General features: G+C 40.2%; 2 protein-coding genes across 8 annotated transcripts in view; both read left to right on the plus strand.

Annotated features, from left to right (window-relative positions):
• The window catches only part of LOC113416487 (sodium channel protein type 1 subunit alpha), a 100,424-nt gene extending 90,381 nt beyond the window's left edge, over positions 1-10,043 (plus strand). For all 5 annotated transcript variants that reach the window (XM_026674375.2, XM_087949796.1, XM_087949799.1 and 2 more), the window contains 3 exons: positions 2,804-2,908; positions 3,515-3,785; positions 6,831-10,043. In XM_026674375.2, coding sequence (XP_026530160.2) covers positions 2,804-2,908; positions 3,515-3,785; positions 6,831-8,005 — 1,551 coding nt within the window. In that variant the 3' untranslated portion in view covers positions 8,006-10,043. The remainder of the gene's footprint in view (positions 1-2,803; positions 2,909-3,514; positions 3,786-6,830) is intronic.
• A 6,410-nt stretch (positions 10,044-16,453) lies between these two features.
• Positions 16,454-24,970, plus strand: part of TTC21B (tetratricopeptide repeat domain 21B) — a 43,658-nt gene continuing 35,141 nt past the window's right edge. For 2 of the 3 annotated variants that reach the window (XR_015746523.1, XM_087949800.1), the window contains exons 1-5: positions 16,482-16,602; positions 18,387-18,516; positions 20,347-20,457; positions 21,979-22,145; positions 24,348-24,470. Coding sequence is in view for 2 of the 3 variants with exons in the window: in XM_087949800.1 (XP_087805926.1) it covers positions 16,582-16,602; positions 18,387-18,516; positions 20,347-20,457; positions 21,979-22,145; positions 24,348-24,470 (552 nt within the window). In the remaining variant the exon portion in view is untranslated. Of the gene's footprint in view, positions 16,603-18,386; positions 18,517-20,346; positions 20,458-21,978; positions 22,146-24,347; positions 24,471-24,970 lie in introns of all 3 variants that reach the window. The other variant, XM_026674494.2, reaches the window with a different exon arrangement.

Consider the following 24,970-nt stretch of genomic DNA (forward strand, 5'->3'; position numbering starts at 1 on the left):
AGAGGCGCTGGTGAGCTTTCTTAATCAGTCTAGTGGTGTTAATCTGCCAGGACAAGTCCTCAGAGAGGTAGATCCCCAGGAACTTGAAGCTGGTGACACGTTCTACCATTCTCCCGTTGATGTATATAGGAGAGTGTGTGTGACCATTCTTTTTCCTGAAGTCCACAATGAGCTCTTTGGTCTTGTTACTATTAAGTAATAAGTAATTGTCAGCGCACTACATAGCTAGGCACTGCACCTCCTTCCTGTATTCTGAATCGTCGTCATCGTTGATGAGTCCGATCACCGTAGTATCGTCTACGAACTTGATAATGGTGTTAGAGCCATACACAGGCCTGCAGTCATAGGTGAAGAGAGAGAACAGGAAGGGGTTCAGCACACAGCCTTGGGGTACGCTAGTACTCAGTGTGATAGTAGATGAAGTGGAGTTATTCAACTTGACATGTTGTGATCTGTTTGTCAAAAAGTCCAGTATATAGCAGAGGCATAAAAAACTGGCATAACAATATGCATTAATGATGTACTATTATAAGGCATTTCATAGCTTCTTTCATCTACCTGGCCAGTTGTAATAAGAACTCCTATCAGAATACTCCTAAGGTTCTGTTACAGTAACAGCCCCAGTTTGCCTCTAGCAAGGGTCAGACCCTTGTGGTCCAGCAATTGATGCTGAATTGTTTAGTGGTGATGTTAGATGTTCGACAATCTAAGGTCATGTGTTCAACCATCAGCGGCAGAAGGTCTGCTGCATAAAGACTCCTGTTGATGGGCATTTGTCCATAACTGCTTAGGCCTGTTCAGAATAACAGAGTTGGAAATAACCTTGGAGGTCTTCTAGTCCAAACTCCTGTGTAGGCAGGAAACCCTATACCATTTCAGACAAACGGTTGTCCACTCTCCTCTTAAAAACTCCCAGTGTTGGAGCATCCACAACTTCTGGAGATAAGTCGTTCAAGCTAAGGTACTTTTGTCCCATCCTTGAGGCACAGGAAAGTATCCTGACACAAATTACTGACCTCATGCCCAGGGATGGGATCCAACTGGTACAACTACCGGTTCTGTTGCTCTGCGTCGCATGCGCATGCACAATTTATGACCTGCTGAGCTGCCCGGACAGCTGAGCAGCACTGCATGCGGGTGTGCAGTGGTTGGAAAAGCCCTTTTTTGCTGCTTTTTCAACCGCAGCTGTGCCGCGCAAAGCAGCTGAGGTTGAAAAAGCAGGAAATAAAGGTCAGGTAAGGGCCCTGTCGGGCGGGTGGCCCAAAACAGCAGCAGACACAGAACCGGTTCCTGTGTTTGCTGCTCTTCAGAGCTACCGGTTCTGTAGAGCTGAACAGAACAGGTAGAATCCCACCCCTGCTCATACTCTACCTTTACTGTGCCATGGTAATAGGGTTCGTCAGTGTCGTTGTTCCTACACACTATAATGTGGGAAGTTTTAGAGCAACAACTGGTTGCTCTAAACTGAATCCCCACTATCTTTCTCTTTTCCACTCAATGTCATCTTAGCAACAAGAACAGTAATAACAGTATATGAATGATAGGAACCCATATATACAATTCCTCACTGGACTGATAAAATTTTTAAAATGCTTTTATTCAGGGGTGGGGTTCAAATTTTTTAACAACTGGTTCTGTGGATGTGGCTTAGTTGGTGGGCATGGCTTGGTGGTCATGTTATTGGCTGGGCGTGGCAAACTCAACATCACTCACATCGAGGCACGCATCTTCTCGCCTGGCCTCTTAAGACTGTGGGGATGCTGCAACAGTCATAAGTGTGAAAAATGGTCATAAGTCACTTTTTTTCAGTGCCATTATTACTTTGAATGGTCACTCCACACAAGCAAAGTACCAGCAAAGGAGGGGAAAAGAACTCCAGAGACGTTTCTGAGACAGGAAATCTAGTCCAGCCAAGAATGTACTAAGGGTTAACAGAAAGGCAGTTTCTGTAAGCAACATCAGAATGTTTCCTTCCTGCCTTCCTTACAGGATTAGGCCAGTAATTTCTTCTAACGACCGGTTCTCCAAACTGCTTAGAATGTTAACAACCAGTTCTAGCGAATAGGTGTGAACTGGTAGAATCCCACCCCTGCTTTTATTCTGTTTAATAATGGGAATGTCAATTTCCTAGAACACCTGCATTTGGAGTCACATGAGGCTAGTGTTCCTGGCCATTTACCTCTGTATCCCCCAAAAGAAAAAAAAATACTGTGCAAGAAAGGTAAACCAAAGCACAAGTAGCCACGGAGGCCCAGAGATGCAGAGAGGATGACCCACACCAGACCTACTGAGCCAATGATCATTATCTTCTGAAAATTCATATCCCATGAACTATAGAAAGGCCTCATGGGTTGTTTTATGTTGTGGTGGTTTTATGTTGTTGTACTGTCTTGGGCTGCTTCTGGATGCAAGATAAAAGTTGTCTTTAAACATAAAAGAAAATACTGCCATAGGTTGTGGGGGGGGGGGGGTTCTCCTCTTTCCCTATGAACTGTTTTATTCTCCTTTCCCCTAAATGTTTTCCCACAGCAGTCTCTAAACAAAATCTTTAATAATAACTATTGAAACATGCTGGTTATTAAGTACATTTATTATTCAACAAATTGTAAGGAAAAAAAATACACTGCAGTTTGAACATGTGTCACTTTTTTTAAAACCTGGTTAAAATTATGTAGCATTTTCACTATAAAAATAAATTAGGCCCAATGTTTATTTTTAGCTTGTAATATGTTGTAAATGCATTTATATTTAAGACCTATACACAAGAACATGATTATAACCAATTTTCATTTCGTGCCATTACTTTGGAGGCCAAGACATCTTTATGACAGAAGAACAGAAAAAGTACTACAATGCAATGAAAAAATTGGGGTCTAAAAAGCCTCAGAAACCTATACCAAGGCCAGGGGTAAGTAATATGATCCAATCTAGACACAACCAAAAAGTAATTTTAAATTAATTTAATGGACAGAGAAAAAAGTGGGGAGACATTTAGTTTGTTTGCTTTTTAATTCTCATACTGTTGTAGAGGTAGTCCTTGAGTTATGGCAATTATGCCCAAATTTCTATTATTAAGTGAAATATTTGTTAAGTGAAATATTTGTTAAATAAGCCCCATTTTGTGACCTTTCTTGCCACAGTTGTTAATTGAATCATTGAAATTGTTAAGTTAGTAACATGGCCGTTAAGTGAATCTGGTTTCCTCATTGACTTTGCTTGTGAGAAGGTCACAAAAGATGATCACATGACCCCAGGACACTGCAACCATCATAAATATGAGTCAGTTACCAAGCATCCGATTTTTGAGCATGTGACCATGGGAATGCTGCAACGATCATAAGTGTGAAAAATAGTCATGTCACTTTTTCAGTGCCGTTGTAACCTCAAACGGTCACTAAACAAACTGTTATAAATCAAAGACTACCTGTATTATAGCTCCTTATTTCAATTAAATTCTACTTAAATGTGCCCACCATAGTCTCCATTAAATATTATTTCTTCTTCTATACTTCAGAACAAATATCAAGGCATGGTGTTTGATTTTGTGACTCAACAAGTATTTGACATCAGTATTATGATTCTTATCTGCCTTAACATGATCACCATGATGGTAGAAACAGATGATCAAAGTAAAAAAACAGAAGATATTCTCTACCGCATTAATTTTATATTTATTGTCCTTTTCACTGGAGAATGTGTCCTCAAACTAATTTCCCTACGCTATTATTATTTCACAATTGGATGGAACATTTTTGACTTTGTGGTTGTCATCCTTTCCATTGTAGGTAAGAACTATTATAACAATTTGAATCTTCTCACATTTAGCTTTTATTATTATTCAATTTCTGATAAATGAATTCCCTACATAAATTATTCTTGCGGAACATAGATATACCTGTTATTTGGGTACTGTGGTTTTTTTTTTGTATATTTGTAGTAAAAAGTTCATCATGATACCTTTGGCAATGTAATCTTAATCCAGGATGCAGATTCCAAACAGGTTATTAGATCTCAAATTATCAGATATCCATCACTCTTTTTCCTCAATATGCTTGAGGAACCTAAGCATATTACCTAAATCTGGCATCACATTAACGGGGGCAATCTGAGAGTACAAATTCCCCAACCGCTTTCTTCAAGAAGTGTTTGTTTATCCAACCATTAATCAAACTCAAAAGGTAAAATGCAAAGACTCAGGAACACAGCACTGGCATAAGATCATTTTTATGGATAATAGAAGGAGACATAATAGAACTAAAAAACCAGGAACTGCTGACTGTATCCCAGGTTCAAATCTTTCATCTTTTTCCCTCCTATGTGTCCGAATGGACTGAAAGGAGTTCATTTCTCAGTGAGAGAAGTGGTTGACAGATCTGCATAATTTCTGTAATGGATCTATTGGCCTCAGGCTCTTTCCGTCTAACCTTTGTCCTTTTAGCTCTTATATATTCCATTTTATATTCCATGAGGCCTTCCAAGCCAATTCAGAGTGCTGTGAGGCCTAAACTTTACCTCAAAAATTATGACTCAAGCATGATAGGAAGACCCTTCACATTGGCAAAATACCAGTATTTTGTTCCCACTACACATAAAGAGTTTTGACATTAACTAACCCGATAGTCTTAACCTTCGGGTCTTTTGAAAGAGAGATTCAGTGGTACATCTGTATAAGTTCAACTGCCTTGGAGGAAATTAAATCACTAAAAGCTTTGGTTGCCCCTTTTATTTAAATTGCCACAAAGACTTAATTATGTAACAAGGAAACAGATGCCTGCCTCATTCTTTTTCACTTTCAAGACAGGGTTGCCATATGGCTGTTTTTCCGGCCAAATTCGAGAAATCTGGCCGTACAGAAATCTGTTTGGCCGTGAAAAAATATATTTGGCCGTATGAAAGTTTCTTGGCTGTGAAATTGAAATTTTGGCCGAATACCGGTTTTCAATACAATATATTCGCATGAAAATGACTGTCAGATCATTTTTTAAAAAAAAGTTTTATTGATTTTAACAACAAATAAAAACACATAAAACATAACATAAGAACATCATCATTCTTCATAAATTTACAGACAGTGTATCGGTTGGTTTATCACTTCTTTTTGTGCATCTATTTCATAGTCATCATAATAATTATATTACATAATAACTCATATTATCAATGAACAATTATATATCCTAATATCCTTATTAAACAATCATTTGACTATAATTTAACTAATTCATGCTTAAGCGAGATAACTATAATTTAGTTAATTTATAACAAATCGTAAAATCATACCAAATCTATCTTAATATAATATTCTAAAAATATTATCAAAACCAAAATATATATATATTCTATTATTATATTGTTTTATCTAACCATTGATAAAAAAGATCCCAAACTTCATAGAATTGTTTATCTTCTTGTTCTCTAATTTGACTGTCAGATCATTTTTGTGTCGTTTTATTTGTTTAGTGATTATATTTTTTCAATCGGGGGTGGGGGGAATCCCCCTAAAAACCCTCATGCCCTAGCTCCCCCCTCCTCAGGATCGCTGCATTTGGCCCTGAGCTTTCCAAACGGTAGTAGCAGTTATTTGAAGTGAGCTGCCTAGCCTGGATGTGAGTAGAGAAACGCAGAAATTCCCATGACGTCACATCACGTTGTCGAATAAAGACTATTTTTTATGATTTGATTATTTAAAAACAGTTCAAAAAACAATATATCCTCATGTTATATTGCATAAAAAAAATTGGCCGGAAAATTTGGCCGTGAGAGAAAATAATTTGGCCGAATTTGGCCGTATTTTGACTTGAGTTTGGCCGCAGAGCCAAGCTGCGATCTGGCAACCCTGTTTCAAGACACTTCATAGATAATAGTCCGAAGAATAGCCAAATTCTGTTCAATCATCATTGCTGTTTATTATGAGATAGTCAATTTTTCCTGCTTACAGTCTCATGCTCCATGAGGGCTGAATTTTAAAATTATCATTATATGTTAGTATCTTTAACACAAGCATTTTGTACACTTTTTGAGAGAGATTACAGGGCTTAAATTAAAATGCATAAAGATCTAGATGATTAATAGTGGTTAATAAAATAGTTTAGACCAGTTTATATGAACAATATAAAAACAAAACAAAAATATTAACAAATCTAAGTACGTAAAGCTAATTAACTAAGTTATGAAATGCCTTTTCATAACTTAGAATGTTAATTTATTAAACTATTGAGTGAATACATTTAGATGTAGATGAATCACACTTTTTCCCAGTTTTTAAATACATATGAACATGTAGTATTTTCATATACATGTTAAATAATGTAGCATAAAAGACAAGATAGAGCTTGGTAATAGTCCGCAGGCCAAATACTTTCAGGAGAGCAGAAGTCTACCATTACTTTTGATACTGGATTTAGGCTGTCCTAAGTCACAGCCTTCTAAACTCCAGCCTCAAACAGCATAATCTAGATCAGGGCTGTCAAACTTGCGGCCCACAGGCCAGATGCGTCACATGCTGCTTACGCCCGGTTTAGCAAAGGTGAAAAAAATCCTAACACATAACGCCACTGTGGCGATGCGAGTTTGACATCCCTGATCTAGAAGAATGCCATGATCAATAGTCTTAAATATCCCTGAGATTATCCAAGACTAAGGGGCACAACTACTTGTCCATTCTTCCACCAGGGAAGTTATCAAGGCTTGCTTCTATCCCCCAAACCAAACTGGGAACCAATTGTTTGTAAATTTAATTTAAGGTAGCTTCTGCAACGACTTTCCAATAAGAGAAGATAAGGTTTGATGCTGATAAACAATGTCTCTGATTCTTTTGTTTAATGTTTTAACAGGTATGTTTTTGGCAGAGATCATTGAAAAATACTTTGTGTCCCCCACCTTGTTCAGAGTGATCCGACTTGCCAGGATAGGTCGAATCCTGCGTCTAATCAAGGGGGCAAAGGGAATCCGCACCCTGCTTTTTGCCTTGATGATGTCTCTCCCTGCCTTGTTTAACATCGGTCTCCTCCTTTTCCTGGTCATGTTCATCTACGCCATATTTGGAATGTCCAACTTTGCCTACGTGAAGAGAGAAGTTGGCATTGATGACATGTTCAACTTTGAAACTTTTGGCAACAGCATGATCTGCCTCTTTATGATCACCACCTCTGCTGGCTGGGATGGCTTGCTTGCGCCCATCCTGAACAGCAGTCCTCCAGACTGCGACCCTAAAAAAGACCACCCAGGAAGTCCCATCAAAGGAGACTGTGGCAATCCTTCGGTTGGGATTTTCTTCTTTGTCAGCTACATAATCATCTCATTTTTAGTTGTAGTCAACATGTATATTGCTGTCATTTTGGAGAACTTTGGTGTGGCAACTGAAGAAAGTGCTGAGCCTTTGAGCGAGGATGATTTTGAGATGTTTTATGAGGTCTGGGAAAAGTTTGACCCGGACGCTACACAGTTTATGGAATTTGAAAAACTTTCAGAGTTTGCAGCTGCTCTGGAGCCTCCTCTTCACTTACCTAAACCAAACAAGGTTCAGCTTATTGCAATGGACCTCCCCATGGTAAGTGGTGACAGAATTCACTGCCTCGATATATTGTTTGCTTTCACCAAACGTGTTCTGGGGGAAAGCGGAGAGATGGATGCTCTCCGCATTCAGATGGAAGACCGCTTTATGCAGTCAAACCCATCCAAAGCCTCCTATGAGCCCATCACAACAACCTTAAAAAGGAAACAAGAGGAGCTATCAGCTGTCATTATCCAACGGGCTTACAGGCGTTATCGTCTGGCACAAACAATAAAACAAGCTTCATTTTTAAATAACAAAAACAAAATCGAAGGAGGGGCTAGCCAACGTATTAAAGACGAATTCCTCGTTGACAAGATGAATGAAAACTCTTACACCGAAAAGACAGACATGACCATGTCAACAGCTATCTGCCCACCATCCTATGACCGTGTAACCAAGCCAGTTGAAGAAAAACATGAAAAGGAAGGCAAAGATGTACAAAAGAAAAAATAAAAATCTATGTGATTGGGTGACCAATTGTTTACAGCCTGTGTTGAGTAATGTAGTTGTGTCAACAGAACTCCTCCAGGTGGTCTCTGCCAAACAGACAGTTTTTACAAATGTACTGTATTCCTAAGGTCAGTGCCTCTAACAAGACAGCAACCCCTTATCAAAACACAACTGTAAAATGTAGAAAGAATGACAGGAGGTTACTGTTTTCATTACCAGCTGACACTGCTGAAGAGGAGAAAAAAATGGCTAATTAGACCGTAGGGACCAGTAAAAGGAGTTGAGGGGGAAAAAGTTATCTTTTCTTTGGTGTGTGCGTGTGTGAATGTGAGTGTGTGTGTGTGTGTTAAGCATACAACTCTTAGTACAGTTAGTGTATCTACTGTTTGCATTTCAACTGCCATATTTGTCATCTTTTTACAAAATCTGGGTTGGTGGATTCACCCTTTTCTTTGTTTCTAATTCACACATTGTGACTATTTTTGTAAATGGGGTTTATGTTGGGAAAGGGGGTAAGTAGTAAATTACCAGTATGAGGCCCAGGTGTTCTATGTTATGACTCTCTTATATGCACACCAAAATGATTTGCATGGAGGCATGCTGCATTTCTCAATCACGCATGGGGGTGGGGGGAAAGCATTTGGTTAGAAAGAGCAACAGGTTTTCAACAATTCTGTTAACCTTGAAGGAATGTTCCATGTTGAGGTGCTTAACCAACAATAAACCAAATGGATTGTTTTTGCACAGACAATTAAATCTCACAAGAACTGGAGTCGGAAATTACTGGTTTATGTCCTGGTTGTTTGTCTTATCTTGTGTGGTGTCACTTACATCAGTGTGACCTCCAACGATCCTCTCTTCCCCACCAGTCTCGAACAGGCCCCCAACTCCATTATAATATATTTAATTTTTTTTCTCCTGCAATATTGTTTAGCCATCTTCAGCTCTCAGCGGGGTTGCCAACATGTGTGTCTAATGAAGAGCCCTCTGTTGTGTAAATAGTCCTTTATTTGTGGTGCACGTTTGAGCAAATGAATAACGATCCGAGCACATTATGTATGTACCACAATAAGTTTAGTGTGCAAGCTTTCAGCAGGTAAAACGATGTATTCTGTACCATTATAGGTAGTTTGGATTCAATCAATGCATGTTTATATTGCCTACGCTTCTCTTCTTTAGACTGGCCAGAATTTTAAATACAGGGAGCCGAATGTCAGAGGTAAAGCGGGAAAAAAAAGAGTTCAACAAGACCTCATCCCCTTCCATCATTAAGCAATATTGGAGAAATCTTTTTCTTTTGTTTGACATTTTAACATTTTAAGTAAACAAATCCAATGTATAGCCAAATTGTACAGAGTATACTGCAAATGCCTAAACCTGTTGAAAATAATGTGGGTAGAATTTTATAAGGAAATATAAATATTGTAAAGATCAAGTTGTGTTATTTTTGAGCATTATGTACATAAAATAAGAAAGAATTTTATCTTCAGGTTGATGTTGCAGCCTTTTAAGTTAGATTCTTTCCATAGCACTTTTTCATGAAAGAATATCAGAAAACAAGAAATGAAGAAGAGACGGGTAATTGTAGCTTTCTGCTTTTTAAATTGTACTTGCTAATATTTTCAAAATGCAATAATTCAATGATTTGTGAAAGAAATATCCCAATTTTGCTAGCTTCCAAACAGCTATTCTTTGCTGTAAGAAAAGGATATAAGATTTGGTTTAATATTTTTAGCTGTGCCTGCATCAGAAAATGTAGCAATTTTTTTTTTCAGAAACACAATGTTTTTCCTGGAATTATTTAACGCTAACTGTGTATATTTATTTGATTCCATGCTTTAGAAACATTGGTAATACATCGGTATTTTTTCACAGAAAAGAATAGTAAAATTATATAACCAAATACATCCAGAAATTTTATGTTTCTTATATATGTTAAATATAGATGCTTTCTTTTAATAAACTATCAACTTATTGTATTGTTGAATTGCATGCAGGAAATGCTACTAATATTCTCAATAATGTTATACATAATTACCAATGTGCAAAAATAATAAAGATTACTTTTTTATTGTAATTCCCTTGGTTATTTTTCATCTCTAAAATAAAAATGAAATTCAATCTCTGTCATAAAGAAGAATGTAACTAAAATGTTAATAAACATGCTTACACGGAACAAAGTTCCACCGATATTAGAAAGTTTGCTACGAAAGAGAACACAGAAATGGCATGGCAGCATTTGGTGTCATGTATGTGGTTCCCTGAATCCAACGCTAGAGATGCTGTATTCAATTTTCACAGATCATGATCATCATTTCAAGCATGAAACAGTCCCAGGCCACCACTTACTTGCTCCAAGATGGAAAGCTGTATCATCTCTGTGGTCCTTCATTTGTGCCTGTGGATACCAGCCTATCCAAGAGACTTCTTGGCATCCCACAAACTCTTTGCACCACCCAACCTTCAAGTTTTAAAAGTTCTTTTAAATGAAAAGCTGATAGCAAAAATCATCTTTGAAAATAAAAATGGAAGGTGCTTGCATTTGTGCCCAATTTAGAAGTAATCCTACTTTCTTCCCCAGAAAAAAAGTAAATCCAGACAAGAATTCAAGCATATGGTGTGTATTGAGAAAGGTCACTACATTATCCTCTGAAAATGTGTATCTGTCAACATCATGAGCAGTGATTTTGGGCCATCAATCCCAAAAATAGAAAGATCATATCAACTTGAGTATGGATCCTGCACTTTTGGGACTTGGGGCTTAATGTGTCAAAACGTATTAGAACAAGGGTATCAGTGCATTATATCTGAGACTAATTAAGTGGGGGGGGGGTTGCCAGTGTCTATCAGGGCAACCTGGTCTACCCAATTATGGGATGGAGCATTATTGGTAAACATAAATTCAACATATGAGACTAATGTATGAGATTAATTAAATGCCTTTCTTGTCATCATGTATTTTCTACCTGTTCCACTGAATTATCTTAAGTTTTTCTGCTTGGCTACGTTTAGTGAAATACGTAACCGAAATGTGTAATTCATGTGCAATATAGGAAAGTGATTTTTAGAAAAATGGTTATTGCGGTTTGAAAACCAAGGGCTTTTCTTCCTAGCCAGAGACTGCTGGAAATTCTGTGTATGTGTTGGAAGCTAGTTCACTTTATTTGCCAAGATATCAACAGCTAATTTAATGGTTGCCTGAAAGTAGTGACTCCATATATTGCTATTATTCAGCATACAGGTATTCCTTGACTTATATAACCATTCAGTGACGATTACAGCAGGACTGAAAAATGAAACTTATGACTGGTTTTCAAACAACGGTTGCAGTAACCCCATAGTCATGTGATCAAAATTAAGGGACTCAGCAACTGGCATGCATGTATGATAGCTGCAATGTTCTGGGATCATGCGATCATCATTGGCTACTTTGCCTGCCAGCTTTGGATAAGCAAAGTCAATGGGGGAAGCCGGATTTTCCTAACAACCATATGATTCACTTAACAACTGTAGTGATTTCCTTAACAACTATGGCAGAAAAAAAAGATAAAATGGGGCACAACTGGCTTAACTGCTTTGCTTAACATTAACAGTGGAAGTTTTGGGCTCAATTGTGGTCATAGGTCAAGGACTACCTGTACTAGAACTGTGGAAATAACAATTATTAAGTTAAAAAATGCTCTAAAGAATGGGCAACACTTTGCAAATTAAATATAAGGCAATTTTTGTTTGGCTAGATACGTCTGAGGAATTGTCCCATTTTAAAAGTTTTTTTTTTAATAGAATAGAATTCCATTTAATAGAATTCCATGAATACAATGAAACTTGAAAGCTACTCCAGCACAGTGCCCCAAACACCACATCACAATCACACTACAGAGTATTTAAAAATTAAAATAATTATCATAATAATAGGACTAAAACACAAATGCACTGTTTGATTCAAGACAATTACTTCCTTGGAAAAGAAACTGTTTCTCAATGTATTAGTCCTCATTTTAAGACACCTATAACACCTCCCTGATGGTAACAATTTGAAATATGAATGTCCAGGATGAGAACGGTCTGTGGAGATTTTTAGTGTTCTAGAGAGGAGTCTGGACTTCGCAATCTCTTCCAAAGAAAGAGCAACCGATGATTTTTTTTGTGCTGCGTTTATAACTCTCTGGAGCATCTTCTTATCCACTGCAGAGCATCCTGCATACCACACCGTTACACAGTATGCCAAAATGCTCTCAATGGTAGAACGGTAAAAAGTAACCAGCAACTTCTCACCCAGACCACTCTTTTTCAGCAACGTCAGAAAGTGCAGGTGCTGTTGGGCCTTCTTTGCAGTGGCCATAGTGTGGTAATATTAACAAAGACAAACATATTTCCATAATGATTGGGGGAGCGGGGAGGAAATATTGCAGTAAGTATGAATTAAAACAGTTTCATTCCTTGATGGGGGTTTCTTTTCAGGATGGAAAATCTGGTTGTAGACCACATGCAGCAGGAGTTCTGCTCTGCCCAAGAAATAATACAAACTTCCCTCAATTGAAAATTCATGGGGGGAGGAAGATTATTTTGATTTTCTATGTCCGGGGTTCTTGTTGTTTTTCTTTGCTAAGGAATACATTGCCATGAGCCAGAATTATGTCCGTCAGTGGAATTAAACAAGGTAATTTCCTCTCCCCATTATTACTATTACAATGAGCATCCATCAACCCTATAAGGCAAATTTGAAGACTATGTTATGTGCTTTGGTGGGGGAGGAGAGAAGGAATACATTTGCTCCAGTGCAAGAGATGTCTGCACCCTTCCTGGTTTACATCAGCCTTCTCCACTTTGATGCCATCCGGTGTCTGTATTACTGTATTTCCAGCCACTGTAGTTGGGAGATAATCTTTATTGAATTGATCAGTGAATTAAACAGTCTACATCAGGGGTGTCAAACTTGATTTCATTGAGGGCCGCGTAAGGGTTATGTTTGACCTTGGTGTATGTGTGTGTGTGTAGTGGGCGTGGCCAGGGTGGGCGTGGCCAGCTCTATGTCACTCGTGTCGGGAGCGCCTGTGGTGGCCCAAGTACTCTGCCAGCGAAAACGGGCTCCTGCGCTCCATTTCTGGCTGCGATGGCCTCCTGCAACCCTCTGCAGAGGCACCACAGGCCAGTTCTTTGCTGTTTCCTGAGCAGCACTGTGGGCCAGACGTAAGCAGCCCCTGGGGCCAGATCCAGCCCCCCGGACACCCCTGGTCTACATAATAAATTTTTTAAAAAGTAACATGTGGGAAGCCCTAACCTAGGAAAGAAAGCATAGACCTACTGTAGAAAAGGCAATAAACTGCCTTTAAATCTAACATATTTCTAAGACATCAACAGATGTTCATATATTTATTACAATACAGTCAATGTGGACATCTGGACATTAAAAGTATAACCTAAATGCTAAGAAGTTTCCCACCTTGTGGCCATCAACTTCCATAAACCTTTTTCCTTTCCCATTGTTTAGGGCTCAGCTACTTTATTTCTCCTCAGTGTCCTCTGCTGTTCTGAATTTTCCATGACAAATAACTCTAACTTTTATGTGTGCAATTATTGTAGGACATTAGTGTTATTTTAATAGAGTTATTACCTTTCTCTCTCTAAGGAAGCTCATGTTGGGCTTTGAAGAGCAAGGTAGTTTATGAACTTTGGTGCTGGAAAACCACTGTGGAAAGCCAAGGACAAACCAATGGGTTATTGAACAAATCAACTCAAGTTCTCACTTGAGACACAAATAACCAGGCCTGAATTATCCTACTTTGGACACATTGTGTGAAGACCTAGTTCTTTGGAAAAAGCTCTCATGCTGGGAAGGAGACAGAAGAAGGCAACAACCAACAGCAAGGTGGATGGACTCAGTTACTAAGTGGTAACGAATGCACTGCTGGAAGGCCTGGATCTTGCCTGATGAACTACCTCCCTTCAATTTTAACAGGCACACCAGGAGAAAGAAAGAAAAAACTTCACCCATCATCCATTTGCTTTTGCTTATCTTTCTATTATTAGCTCTCCTGAATGCTTTTCATAGCCTTTAGCCTTTTAAAACCAGAAACCTTTCTCTCACTTTAAAGCTTTATTCCGTTCCTCCCTTAATCTTAAATGGTCAGGGATGCTGTTTGAGATCTGGTCCTCAGTATTTGCTTCTATACCAAGTTATTGGATCTCAGTGGCCCTGGGCTATGGCTATTTCTTCTGAATGCCAAATGGAGTTGTAATCAATCTGACCTCATTCATAATCTGATTGTGGACGAGGTGACCAACTTGAGATGCGTAACTGAGAACTGGGTGGACCCCTTTCAGAAATATGCTCACATGGGTTTAGGACCAGGGGAAGCTGTGGGGAAGAGGGCGGAGAAAGGCATTGAGAGCTGTCACAGGCTTTGCTTCGCAGATAATAACCAGATGTAACACTGGTTGGGTTGGGCCTTAGAGACAATAGGGATTGCTGCTGTTGCGCTGTCCTTCCAGCTGCAAAACATAATCCCTCCTTGAACCGTTTCTGGTTTCAATTCCAAAAAGCAATATAGCCCCTCTTTGGCCTTGGGGATTTAATTTACCAAAACGGATATTGAATCTGGGCAGCGCACACATTCATGGCGTCCTTGTTAACCATGGACCTGTTCAGGGTCATTCATAACTCAAGGCATATATTTGGTCAAATCTTGTTTGGGAGAAGCAAGAGTCGCTAAGTCTGCATATATGTTTCTGCATTCACATCTTTCCATGTTTTCCAAACTCTTAGTTTTTTGTCTTCTTCTCCATTCTGTAGGTGGCTTTCCCCTTTCATCAGAAGGTCCCAATAAATATTTCCTTGACATCTCCCCGTGATCTGGGAAGACCCTCTTTCTTTTATCCCATGAACCTCTATTTCTCCTTCTTTACTGCATAACTTTCCCTCTGTTCTTTCTACAGTTGGGCCCCTAGATTCTAAGCATTTAAGCGATTTCCTTGCCCCTTAGGACAAATTCCCTACCAGTGGCATCAGCTCACTTTCCCCCCAACTTTACAATACCCAGATCAACTCCCCCCAATAAACAAATAAATGTATATATGGCAAAGTGCATTAACTGATTAGATGTAGAGGCTGCCCAATTCCATGCCACTCCATGCAGCTTACAAAAAAGTAATATAATAAAACAGTTAAAAGCACAAACAGTGTGCATCCCGAAAAGACCATTCACCAGGCATAAAATCCTAAATGAAATTAATAGCCATTCTTACATAAAACCCAGGGGAAAAAATAGGTTTTCAAAGATTTTCTGAACAACAGCGGAGTAGGAGCCATGCAAATCTCTGGAGGATGCTAAAATAACAAATGGGGAAATTGCAATTCGTAACTATGAAGTGGTTATATTTTGCAATTAATCAGAATAAAATATTTTATCAGCAGCATATTAGGCAAAGAATCGAAATAAGGGTGTGCCAAGGGAGAGGTAGATGGCACGTATTAGATGCTCAGACATTGTGTTTGGGACTCCAGCTTCAATCAGTTGGCTTAGTTAGAACAATTACTTTTGAGTAAGGGAGCTTACAGTGCATGTAAATGATCAGACTCAAATTATCCTACTTCAGACAATTCTGAGAATCTCTGGAAAAGGCTGCATTGCTGGGAAAGGCGGAATGAAAGAGATGTAACTTCAATGGGGCACCAATGGAAGAGTTGAAAGGACCAGACCAGGGAATAATAGATTGTCAGGGAGAAAATCTGTGTAGCTGCTTAAGAATCGACAACGACTTGAGGGAACACAATCAATCCGCTTGGATGCAGCGCCCCCTCTTAGGCGAGAAAAAGATAGGGCATTTCGTAATTCTTACATAGTTTGTATTTAAAAACAATACTTTTAAAATGCCCATGAAATCAAGATCACCTAGGTTAGTGCTATTAATAAAATAATAATAATAATAAAATAATAAAATAATAAAATATAATAATAATAATAATAATAATAATAATAATAATAATAATAATAATAATAATAATAATAATAATAATAATAATAAAGGTGTCGTCGTCGTCTTTGTGTGCACACGCACCCAACTGAATAAACTCCATCAGGCAATGGATCCTGACAGCAACCCATCGGACGCATCCTTCAGGGTTAGGATCCCGCGCAGAGTTCGAGAACCCTGGGAAGAGCTGGGAGAAAGACTCCACTTCGTTCTGTTATCGGAGGGGGTGGGGGGGCATGGTGGCGGGATTGAGAGGATCCGGTCCACACAGAATGGACTGCGGGGGGGGGCTTTTCGCGGCTCCGAGGCAGCCGAGCTCGGGTGCAGGCCCACTCAACGACTCCGTGGAGGGGAGCTCGGCCTCGCGTCCTTTGGCTGCGGGCTGCAAAAAAGCTGCGGGAGGCGCCGAATCCCAGCCCGCCGAAAGGCACTGCGGAATTTCCAGGGGAGGGGAGGGGTGGGGTGGAGCTGACGCCACCCGCCTCTCCGGCCTTTCAAAGGCGAAGCGTCGCTCCTGGCTTAAAGCTCCACCTTTTGCTGACGTTTGGGGGCCATCCTGTTGCACTGGCAACGAGTGTTGCTACCGCTTGGATTCTTCAGCGGCCATGGATTCTTCCTTCCTGCAGGTTGGTTGGAAATTCTGCTCCTTCCTCCCTCCCTCCCTCCTTTCCTTCCTTCATTCCTTCCTTTTCCTTTCTTCCTTTTCCTTTCTTCCTTTTCCTCCCTCCCTCCCTTCCTCCTTCTCTCCCTCCTTTCCTCCCTCCCTTCTTTTTCCTTCCTTCCTTCCTTCCTTCCCATTTCTCCCTCCCTTCTTCCTTCCACCGCGCGGCTATTCCCCCACTTCCTCGCCCCTGTGCATCGCCTCGCGTCTCCCTCCCTCCCTTCTGGAAATGGCATCCCCGTTTTCCGCTGCTTCTCCTTCCCAGCGTTGTGTTCCTCCTTCCTATGGGAAGGGCTCTAAGCTCCGGGGAAAACAACGCCGGCAGCAGCTGGGCGAGGAAGACCTGGCAGGCTCCCCCTTCCCCGAGGTTTTGCGTGGAGGAGCGGGTCCTCTTCCCGCGGGGTTTGGCCTCGGCCCCCGCATCGGACGGCAAAAAGAAAAAGAAAGAAAGAAAGAAAAGAAAGAAAGAAAAGAATAGCTTTGCTCTTTTTCTCCAGGGCCTTTGAAATTGCCCTCCTCCTCCCCACCCCACTTTCGCTTTTCTGCCTTAAAATCCAGCGCTGACATGTTTTCCTCCTGACCAGCTGAAGAGATCTATGATTTTTGAAAGAAGCTGTGAGTGAATGTGCGAGTCCAACCCCTTCGGCCCATGAACCCAGGACATCATGAAACGCTAGAGCAGGGGGTCTCCAACCTTGGCCCCTTTAAGGCTTGTGGACTTTAACTCCCAGAATTCCTCAGCCAGCTTTTGCTGGCTGAGGAATTCTGGGAGTTGAAGTCCACAAGCCTTAAAGGGGCCAAGGTTGGAGACCCCTGCGCGAGAAAACACACACACATACACACACACACAGAGCCTTTCCTCTCTGCTACCTTGGAACTAGGACTCCCAGAATTCCTGGCTAAAATTCTGAAAGTTGTCATGCCAGTTGTATGTACTGTACATCCGAAGAGCACGTCAGTGAGGAAATCTGCTGGGCTCCAGAAGCAGCAATTGCGGGAGGGTGTGTGTGAATTTGGAGGCCGCTGAGCATGAAACACCCCACCACCACCACATTGCTTCTGTTTGTGTCTGAACTGTTTTTGAAAGCTGACGCTGACATACTTATTGGTCGCTTCATAGTACTTATTGGTCGCATTCATGTGTTTTGTTGTGGGAAAAGAGAAGTGTTTGAATGCTTTGCTTTTGGGGAGAATGCATGTGCAAAACATAAACTGTGATGGGGTCAATATTTGTAAAGCAGAGATAAATGGCAAGTGCCAGAGAAACAGATGGCAATCAGTCAAGACTGGCTTCTTCCTTACACCATCCTTTTGTAAGCTGTCCTTCAAATGTGCTGAGATCACAACTCCCAACTTCCAGGGTTTAGAGTTATTGGACTGGGGCTGGAGAGATGCAAGTTAAAATCCCTACTCAAGTTCAATGGGAATAATTATACTTTGGGCTAGTTACTTTTTCTCAGCCTTTGGAAAATACGTGATACGCTAAATCAACAAGCCACTCAGAGAAACTTTACAATACTTGAATACTGAGGAGACCAGAAGACTAGGCACTACATGGATCAATTCTTTCTTTGCATGAGGATTCTGCATTTGTAGCATCTTGGGGAAGTGCACCAGCTTGGAGGGAACTACCAAAAAGCTGTGCAAAAGAGGTTGTTGTCAGATTTTGGAAGTCCTAAATCTTTTCTGTTTTAGGAGTGTGATTCTCCTGCTTGCTTTGTATAAATCCAAGTCTTAATTTCCTTTCAGGCTTTAATTAATTACTACTGTCAGGAAGGCTATTTTCGCCATGTTCAGACTATTGCCAATGAAGGCTTGAAGACATTTGGCAATGACCCAGTGTTTCTTTTCTACCATTCTTACGGCATTTTGATGGAAGGTAATTCTTTACTTTATATACTTTCATATTTGCTGGTGTTATTTATTCACCTGATAATGTATAGAAGTAAATTTCATCGCATTTCATGGGCCTTCCTTTCAGGAAGAGGCACATAGAATTGCAATCATAAATAATCTTACTTAAAAGATTATTTAAAAGTTTCTGTGAGTAAATCTTTTAGTTCTAAAGTCAAACATGCATGCCACTTTCTCTGCCTGGTAAACAATTTAGGGTACTGAGCAGTGGTGGTATTCTACCGGTTCTGCTGAGCCAGTAGCGCTGATGAGCAGCAGGGACCAAACCGGTTGACTCCGACACTCTGCTGTTGGGCCCACATACTAACCTTTATGTCCTGCTTTTGAAACGCAGCTGCTTTGCGCGGCAAGCAGATTGCCGCGTGGCAGCTGCTGAACCGACAGGGAGAGTGCAGGCTTGCAGGAGATGACTCAGAAACCCTCTGCGCCTACGCAAAGTGCACATTAGGTGCATGCGTGCACGCAAAGTGTGTGTGTGCATGCAAAGCGCGCCCACCAAGCCATGCCCACCAAACCGGTGGTAAAAATATTTGAAAGCACCACTAGTCTTGAGTCCTGGATGCTGCAAAACCTCAGCTCTTGGTAGTGATGGATGGGTAAAGGTAGTGCTAGCAAATCTGGGCAGAAAAATTTGGGAAGACTAATGATGTCAAAGAACCACAGAAAAATCACGCTAGCTGTAATCTTTTGTGGATATTTAAGTTTTGCAACTCAAATCTGGTATCCTAGTTGGAATTTAATATCTGAAGTGCCATGTGGTCCGTCTCTGCAATTTCTGTTGCAAAGGAAAAGAATTATTGATTTATTACCCTTGTAATTTGTTTCTTCAAATAAACTCTTTTAGGATCATTTGGGCAATTCATGGTTTTCTAGTCAACCAAGAGACTTACCTTAGGTGTTTGAAAGGTTGAATGTGAGGGTTTTGTTTTAAATCTCCAAATGCAGTATTTGCTGCAATTAATGAATTTTGTGTGTGTGTGTGTGTGTGTGTAAAAATAGTAGTGTTTTATAAATTCATGAATGGATGCCAATTGCAAATGCAGTATTACATAATGTTAATGCTATTCAAGAAATTATCTGAAGTTATTTGTAGGATGACAAATAGGTGGTCAGATATTTTTTCTGCAATCTCCTTTCACAGAATTGTCTTGTATGTATGGAAAGCACTGCATATTTTTTGGTGACTGTACAGGTAATCCTCATTTAACAACCAGAGTTGGCACTGAAATTGTGGTCATAAGTTGTTGTGGTCATCAAAGAGGTCACTGTGTGACTTGACTCACTTTTATGACTCTTTTTTATTTCATAATGTGAGTCACCACAGTCATGAAGTGAATCACACGGTCATTAAATGAATCCATTCTTCTGAATGAGTGTTTTAGAAATTATGTTACAACTTGTTACAGATAGAGCCAATTACCAAGCACCAAACATGTGATTATGTGTCTGCTGTCACTGTCTGTGTATGACAGTCAGAACTTTGAGGATGGATTGTAAATAACTTTTCTTGAGCTTGTCGTAACTTTGAACAGTCATTAAGCATCCAGTCGTTAAGCGAGGACTACCCGTATTGTCTTTTTTTAATCTCCTGATTTTTGCGTTTTCGATGTTAAGTGATCATTTTTGTAAATACATAAATTGTTTACATAATCAATAATGTAAGTTTTGAAAGATACTTTGCTCACCCACGCTAACATGTTCATTACAGCATTACATTGAAGAAGGCACAGTGGGGAAGGCAAAGGGCTGCTACACAAATGAATGCAACTTACCCTGACTGTTTTTGTTCTCATAGGGCGCATCCAAGAAGCTCTTCTCAGTCTTGAATCCATTAAAAACAAACAAGAAGTGTCCCTGTGCACAATGATGGCAATGATCTATGCCCATAAAAAAAGACCAAATCCAGGTAGTGTCTCACTTATTTTTACTCAGAAAAGTTTTGTACTTGTGCATGGTGAATTGTAATAATGCTATTTCTCCATTTGGATATGAAGGTACAGGTGGAACTCTGCTACAAAAGAGATGTTCACAACTCACCATCCCGATGGGATTGTGGTAGCCACCAACCATGTATTCTTCTAACAAGGCTCTTTTTTCCCTGGCCTCTCTCCCATGCCATTATTATTTTATCTTTTTCAGTTATCACAAAGTTCCTTGAGGGCTGATTAGTTACATCGCCGCGTTCTCCATTCTTTTATGAACTCTTGTAAACATTATTTTCCAATCAACATAGCAAATGTCTTTGCAACACTGCATCTAGGAACTGGGTGTCTCTGGCAACTGACCTCTAATAGCTTCCAGTTACCTTTGCAAACTTGAAAAAAAAAGATCTTTTCTTTATAAAGCCCAGATTCACACAGTATAGGAGCAAAGCTTATGTTTCTAGCATGAGTGTATATGAAATAAGCTTCCTATAATTGGCTAATTAGGAATTAGATTTCTGTAAATTATCAGTTATTAGTAGGAACAAGGTTCCAAATCCTGGAAGATGACTTCATTTCATTTGGTCCTAACATGGATGTTTTGGGTAAAGATGACTAGTCCATCTCATAATTTTCAATTTATAAACTACTCATTGGCCAGTTTTATGGTGTATTTAACTAAATTAGCTACCTGATTTGGATTCAGATGATGCCCTCTATGTTTTATCCCTCATAATTTCCAGGAAATAAAATTTACATCCATTGATTCAAAGCATGGAAGTTGTAGTTTGAGATGTCTGCAGTACACTAGATAGGTAAAAGCTCAAGTTTAATTTCTGTCATGCTTTTCCAAATCTCCTTGTGGACAATGGCAGGTCAAAAGTCTTCTTTAGTCTGCAGAGACCCAGTTTTCTCCCAGTCCTCTGAGTTTTCTAAATACAGTGTGACAGCCAAACCAGTTACTGGAAGTATAAGCTTGATTAATAGATCTAGCATCGTAGCAAAACGGAACTGTGTCTTTATCAGACATCTTGGAGACCACTGTGTTCAGTATTGGATGACACCATTCAAGAATACTGCAAATGGAAAAGGTCCAAAGAAGAACAAGAAAGATGGAATGGGTTCTGGAGACTATGATTATATGGAAAGAATATATGAATATGAAAATATGAAAAGAATAAATGAAAAGCCATCTTCAAAAATGGCTAAAATTATGTCTCTCAGCTGTTCAACAGCAGATGATGGTGAAAAATTGATGGGCTTTTCAGACGTTTGTAGGGCACTTAGGACACCAGGCTGGTGAATTTCCTGCATTGGTTGGACCAGATACCATTTGCTGTTCTTCTGCTCTATGTCTCTATAGAACACATTTACTTTGTTGTTTTGAATAGGGTTTGGTTGCTGTTATATAATATCTTGCAATAGGCCTCTAATCTGCCGAAATCAACATTCAGTGATGGTCCTTCAAACTAAACGATTATTGCTTCCTTCTCCCTTGTTTTTAGATCGGGGAGTTATCATGGATCTTGATGCCAAGTTGAAGGAGCATCGTAAGACAGTAGGACAGGAGGCGTTATATTTTGCAGGACTGTTCTTGTGGCATATAGGCCGCTATGAGAAAGCCCGTGAATACATCGACAGAATGATCAAGATCTCAAATGGCAGTAAAGAGGTAACCCATTCCCTGTAGTTGTGTGCTGTACTTGCTATAAACAAGGTTTGATCACTCCCAGGTTTGCCTTGTGACGCTCTCGGTCATCTTTCATATCAAGAGCGGATTATCGCTAACTTCCTGAACACTTGAGAAGTACAAAAAAAAATGACAAGAAAACGGATAATATTGGTACTGTTCAGTGGTGGGATTCAAAAAACCGGTTTGGTGGGCGTGGCTTGGTGGGCGCACTTTGCATGCGCACGCGCACCAAATGTGCACTTTGCACAGGCGCAGAGGCATCCTGGTCACTTCAGCAGCTGCCACGCAGCATTCTGCTGTGCCACGCAGCACTCTGCTGTGCCGCGCTAAGCAGCTGCACTTCAAGAGCAGAGGATAAAGGTGAATGGCAGAGAGAACCGGTTCAGTCATCGCCGCTACCAGCTCAGCAGAACTGGGCAGAACCAGTAGAATACCACCACTGGTACTGTTACAAAATAGCCTGATAGTTTTCCTTTCATTCAATGTTTGGGAGGCCTGTTTCCTTAAGTGGAATGTAACATTAGCCAATGATACACAATATGTTTGTATTCTGCTACTGCTTATTTCATACTTGGCTTACAAGTGCTATGTTCCCTGCAGATCTAGTGGCATATATAAGGGGGAGGGGTGGTAACTAGTGGTAGTTTTGTCTTCTATTCACACAACTTGGAGCACCCTATGTATTTGCTGATTTTCCCAAGTTGCTTTGTCTCACTGTATCGTACCATATTCCATTTTTTAGGAGTAGCAAAACACTCAGGAATAGATATCTTGGATCACTTGGGGGCTATAAAGGGTTATTTTAAAAAAAAAAAAAATCCAGCCATTTTAAATGGAAGAATCCTGAAATCCTAAATGCTTTCTTTACCAACTAATTTTCTTTATTATTAACTTCTGTTATGCTAATATTCCATAAGCTTTTGAAAAGATGCCAGGCTTCATCTGGATTATGACTTGGAATCCAAGGGTGAGATTCAAGGATTCCACTGTTTGATAACCTAGTTTTATTATGGATACTAGGAAGGCCATAATTGGAACAGAAAATTTGCCAGTGCTGACCATAAAACTTCAAGATGTAAATTTATGTATGTCCATCTTGAGGTTCAAACCTGACATCTCCTCTTCCTGCCTGACTACCTGGATGGGCTAAAGGTGGATTGCTTCTTAGTGGAAGAAGCGGTTAACATCTATGGATTTCACTGTAACGTCTCTGTGGTCTCATGATTTTGGTCCTTCTAGCTTTCACAATAGCTTTTAGAGCAGTTCATCAATGTGCCAGTGCTATAGAGCAGTGGCCCCAACCTTTTGTGCCACGGCCCGGTACCAGCATCACAAAATGATCCGCGGCCCGGTACCGGCATCAGCACGCATGACAAGGCAAGGCGAGCCGAGCGACCGGCCAGCCAGCCGTCCCCGCTTCTCCCCACCACTTTCAACTCCTCCTTTGTACCTTTTTGTGCTTTTTGTGCTTTCTTAATCTCCTCCGCCATCGGGACGGCTCTTCGTTTGAAGCCACCCCCCGCGAGGATTCCTTCAGGACCCAAACGCCGCTTTCCAACAGGAAAAGCTCACCCGGAAGCACTTTCTCGTCGAAACAAGATGGTGGCACCCAGCAAACCGGCGGCCCGGTAGAAAATGATCCACGGACCAGTACCGGTCCGGGGCCCGGTGGTTGGGGACCCCTGCTATAGAGTGCTAAGAGTTGTCTTTCTGCCTATCTGGAGCGGGCCTCTTAGTAGGGATGGATAAATAGGGAACATCATAATGCTTTCAGTACTAAATCCATGCCATTCCATGAGCCATGGTGGCACAGTAGTTAGAATGCAGAATTGCAGGCAAACTCACTGCCTACAGCCAGGAGTTCGATCCTGAGTGGCTCCAAGGTTGACTCAGCTTTCCATCTTTCCGAGGCTGGTAAAATGAGGAGCCAGATTGTTGGGGGGGCAACAGGCTGACTCTGTAAACTGCTTAGAGAGGGCTGTAAAGCACTGTGAAGCGGTATATAAGTCTAAGTGTTATTGCTATAACAGCAGGTATGAACACCATGGAACTTACATCAGTCTTCTGCATTGTATAAATTATTGCATTTGTGTTAAATAGAACTTTATTTTTTTAAAAAACCTGTATCCAGTAACAGCAGCAGAGTGCTGCAGCATTTAATGTTTTGCTTTGTTCTTACAGGGGTGGATTCTAAAAGGATGGCTTGATGTGACTAGTGGGAAAGAAGCAAGCATTAAAAAAGCCGGAAAATGTTTTGATGAAGGGCTCCAAAATGGGAATGATATTTTTGCCTTGATGGGTAAAGTAAGTGCATAAAAAGCTTTTAAATGCCCCTAATTAGTAACAAACATTGCAGCTGATGCAGACTGATCTTGCCCAGATTAATGCAAGTGCCAACCAGGATGAAGGAGCAGATCAAAGCAACCTTATTTGTATTCAGAATGCTATTTATTCTCTCTCTCTGCTCTTAATTTCTTATTTTGTGTGATATGAATATGGGTTCTAAGAATCTGAGTTAAGTCAAAATTCGTTCTTTGATTCACCGGAGTAAGTCTTTTAGCCATCATATCATCAATTATTTGTATTTGCTTTGACATATGCTTTTCTTTAATGAAAAGCAAAAAGATGTATTTTGAGTCAATTCTACACTTAAGAATTGAAGAGCAATCTACATAAAGTCTGGGAATCAAATATATGCTATAAAGGGTTTTACCATTTGCAACTGTAGAGAAGAAATAGTTCTTTTTGTTTCTTCTTAAAAAGAAACTTTGTAGGTCTTTCTTAAATATTACATTTGGCCAAAT

The sequence above is a fragment of the Notechis scutatus genome, chromosome 1 (assembly GCF_049901735.1).
Source record: "Notechis scutatus isolate UNSWTSFEM ecotype Mainland chromosome 1, rNotScu1.2, whole genome shotgun sequence".
NCBI lineage: Eukaryota > Metazoa > Chordata > Lepidosauria > Squamata > Elapidae > Notechis > Notechis scutatus.